Source organism: Montipora foliosa, chromosome 2, assembly GCF_036669935.1.
Source record: "Montipora foliosa isolate CH-2021 chromosome 2, ASM3666993v2, whole genome shotgun sequence".
Classification (NCBI taxonomy): domain Eukaryota; kingdom Metazoa; phylum Cnidaria; class Anthozoa; order Scleractinia; family Acroporidae; genus Montipora; species Montipora foliosa.
Window position 1 is genome coordinate 19,174,867 of NC_090870.1, and position 3,584 is coordinate 19,178,450.

The following is a 3,584-nucleotide window of genomic DNA, read 5'->3' on the forward strand; positions in this document are numbered from 1 at the left end:
GCGAAAGTGACGAAAACAAAATGGCTGGCTGGGTGTTGTGTGGAGTTGAGTTTTAGTTTATATTGAATTTCCTATTTTACTCTCGTGTGTAAATATAGCAAGTTTTTTAATGTACCTTGTAAGTGCGAAAGATTTGTATTTTTCGTTAAATTCGACCTCTTTTATTCCAATTCACGGAAATTTGTGTTGGTAAGGGTTCAACTGTTGTGTTGTTGCGGCCTAAAGTTGAAACACCATGTTTAGAATACCGGGTTCTTTACGCCGTTTTGGGGGAAAGAGCAAGCAAATATTCTGTCCCAAAGGTAAGATATGATTTGTTTGTAATTTCTATGGTACAGTTAATGAGTAACTTGCAGATTATTTAATCCATTGCATCATTTCTTGCATTCAATTGGAACAACGAGAAGCAGAGCAGCTGAAAGTTAAGCTTATTGATCATGATCGAAAGGGTTTTTATATTCAGGTCTTACGTTTTTTTCTTTGCATCGCCGAAAATTTACGCGGTGAAGACTTGGTCATCTGATGCTTAATTGTCTGGCTCATTTGAATGTTATGTCATCTTGTTTCATTCACGAGTGAACTTAGTCCATTCGATCATTAAATTTCGTTCATTTACGGTCACTGACGCCTACTAGACCGATGCGTAGACAATTTCAAGAAAGCATTCTTGGTTATTGGCCTTTGACAGTTTTTTAACGCTTAATGCATTACGAAACGTTTGGGTTTTAAGGCGTCTTTGTACTTTGCCTCCTGTGTTTTCATTATTCGAATGGGTCATATTACACAACAAAACAAATGACGTAACAGACTCTCAGATGCCACATAATATAGTGTGTGATTATAGGAAATGAGCAAGTGCATTTTCTGATCTATGGGCCCAAGTGATGTTTTGAGAGTTAGTGAGTGCGATTGAAGTACTTTCAAAACATTTTGATTGACCATAAATCATGACATGCATAAGCAAATTCATAGATTTTTTTAGTTATTATATACTCAACAAAATTACTCCATGGCTGTGTTTCCATAGCGACTTCCACATTGCACTTTATAACATTTAATGCACCCTTTAACCTCTTAATGCCTTGGTCATTGACCTATCAGAAACAAGATATTCTGTTGAGTATAGTATTATTATAATAATAAATTGATATAACATAAATTACCTTTTTTCAGATATAAGTATCGTAATTTCCGGCCGATTACCCGCGGGTAATGCGTTAATTTTCCAGTAAATCGCGGTTGCTGCGGGTAATAGGAAGGTGCGGGTAATGCGATAATTTTTAAATCTCAGGTAAGAATTTGACAGATTGAAACAAGTTAAAATGAGGATAATTAAACCAACACTTCCATCAAATCTGTGTGTTTCCTCGTTCGTTGATTCAATCTTTAAAATGATGCTTTATTTGCCGTAGTCTTTGTAAAACCGCTCGATGAAAGCCGAAGCAAATTGAATGAAAAACAATAATCTTTCCCTTCGACCATGTCACAACTTGTCACCGAATTAAAAGTAAATGAGAACGAATTTCTCACTTTAACACATCCTTTTCAATTTTAAGAAAGAGTTTATCGTGAGACACAATTCAATGCTGAAAAAGTAACAGGATGCGAATGTGTTTATTTTGTGCTGCCACAAATTTTTCCGTTCAAAACAAATCTTTTACGATCTTGTTTAAATAATTTCAAACCTTTACTAATTAATTAAACTGATGCTTCCTTAAAACTTGCGTGTTGCCAAGCTTGTTTGTTACCGTAGTTCAATCTGAAAACACTTCCTATTCAACATTTGTGTGATGTTTTATTGTAGTGTTCTAAAAGCCCTTAATGAAAGCCGATGCAAATTGAATGAAAAACAAATCAATAGTGTTTAAGTGATTACTGTATTTCACTGCTTTTTTCTTCGCTTAATTTAAAAGCATTTCTCACCTGCACTCCTTTCAATTTTGTATATGAAAGATTGAAAGCATTTATTGTGAAAGCACGCTCAAAGCTACAAAACAAGATGCCGACATATTTCACGGCACCGCATAATTATTTAGAACGTGATTGTCGGCACGTGTGTAAAGAAAACACTAACTACAGTGAAAAATTTGCTGGATTGTTCAGCGCATCAGTGAAATGTTCCTAGCTACCCCTGGCATGGCTTGAGTAATAGAGCATTTTCCCGTTTTAAGCGACTTCTTATATAGGCCCGGTCTTTTGCCGCTGGGTGTGCCTAACCACCACCCCATCAGGTATTTTTAACACTCACCCCCACTTTCTCTCAACCTATCAAAATGGCGCTCAATGATCAATCGTAAAGATGTTGGCCTTCAACTCGTATTCTATCGAGTCTTAGCGTTAATACATTGGATATTTAGGCCGTTTTAACAAGACAAACCAGAAATGACTAAGGAGAGTGTTTAAGGCTGCATTATTAAAAGCCAATTCTTAGCAGAAAATGCTATCGATCATCTGCTTTGTAAACAACAACATGGAATATTCATCGCTCCAAGTTTGTGAGTTCTTGTCCCGGAAATACAGTAGCAAGATTTTTTCGGTTTTGGGGTGCGGGTAATAGGCCAGTGCGGGTAATCTGTTGAACGTTTTTTCCCCTTGTGACAAAAATAGACCGCTGCGGGTAATCTGCCGTGCGGGTAATCGTCCGGAAATTACGGTACATCAAGTTTACTTAAGTTCAATGTCTCATACTTATATAGGTTAAAGACATACCTTTTTAAGTTAGAATGTATAATTACGTTATTCACAGGCCCGGAGGTCTATATAGGGGCCAAGGGCACAATTTTTCCCTATACGGACCGAGTAAATAATTTTCACATACCATACGGCCATACTTAGTATTTTAGGAGCATTTGCAGAATACCCCACAACACCACCATTATTGTTTCCCCTACAGTCTCGGTCACAAAGGTTGTAACACAGACGGCAATTTTCCCCCTCTCCCCCTTCAATGTTGATGTTTATGGGTTGGAGTGCAAAAACCAACCGGTAAATGCAACATTGACGGGAGGGAGGGGAAGGGGTATGTTATTAACAGCTTTGATGCGCTTCACTTGCTGTTCAAGCAAAGTGTTACACATATTTATGACTGAGATTGTCTGGGTGTTGAATGATGCAATTCAGATAACAAAAAGCGCCATTACTAATTTATTCTGTAACGGTTGTTTTCATGGGATTCTCGCAATTAAGATACGTCGAAGGATGTTTAGTTACAGGTCTTTAAAATTGATATAAAGAGTTGACTTGTAGGTAAAAAGGAAAGGTGTCTTGTAGATCTACGAGCAAAACGCTGCACAAGCGTGATGGCCTTTAATTGAACCCTGTTTCGATATTAAACGTCACACGGCCAATGTAAAGTTGCTGATTTTTGTGATATTTCAACAGCAACGATTGAAAGAATTTACAAAGGAAATAGGAACACTACCGCATGTTTAGGAAGTTCCTCAAAAAGAAGGCGTAAGTGCAAGCTAAGTAACACACTGAGAAGGCACCTCATTCGCTGTGTTAGGGTCCTGCAAAAAAGAGACGGGAGTTTTCTCTGTAAATAAATAGACATTGTGACACAATCAACCAACAGAGGGGTGGTG

The 3,584-nt window shown here is 37.5% G+C and overlaps 1 protein-coding gene across 1 annotated transcript in view; it reads left to right on the forward strand.

Moving 5' to 3' along the window:
- Nucleotides 1-3,584, forward strand: part of LOC137992619 (ATP-dependent Clp protease ATP-binding subunit clpX-like, mitochondrial) — a 17,992-nt gene continuing 14,408 nt past the window's right edge. Inside the window, exon 1 of the mRNA XM_068838055.1 lies at nt 1-302. Within this exon, the coding sequence (XP_068694156.1) occupies nt 236-302 (67 nt within the window). The 5' untranslated portion in view covers nt 1-235. The remainder of the gene's footprint in view (nt 303-3,584) is intronic.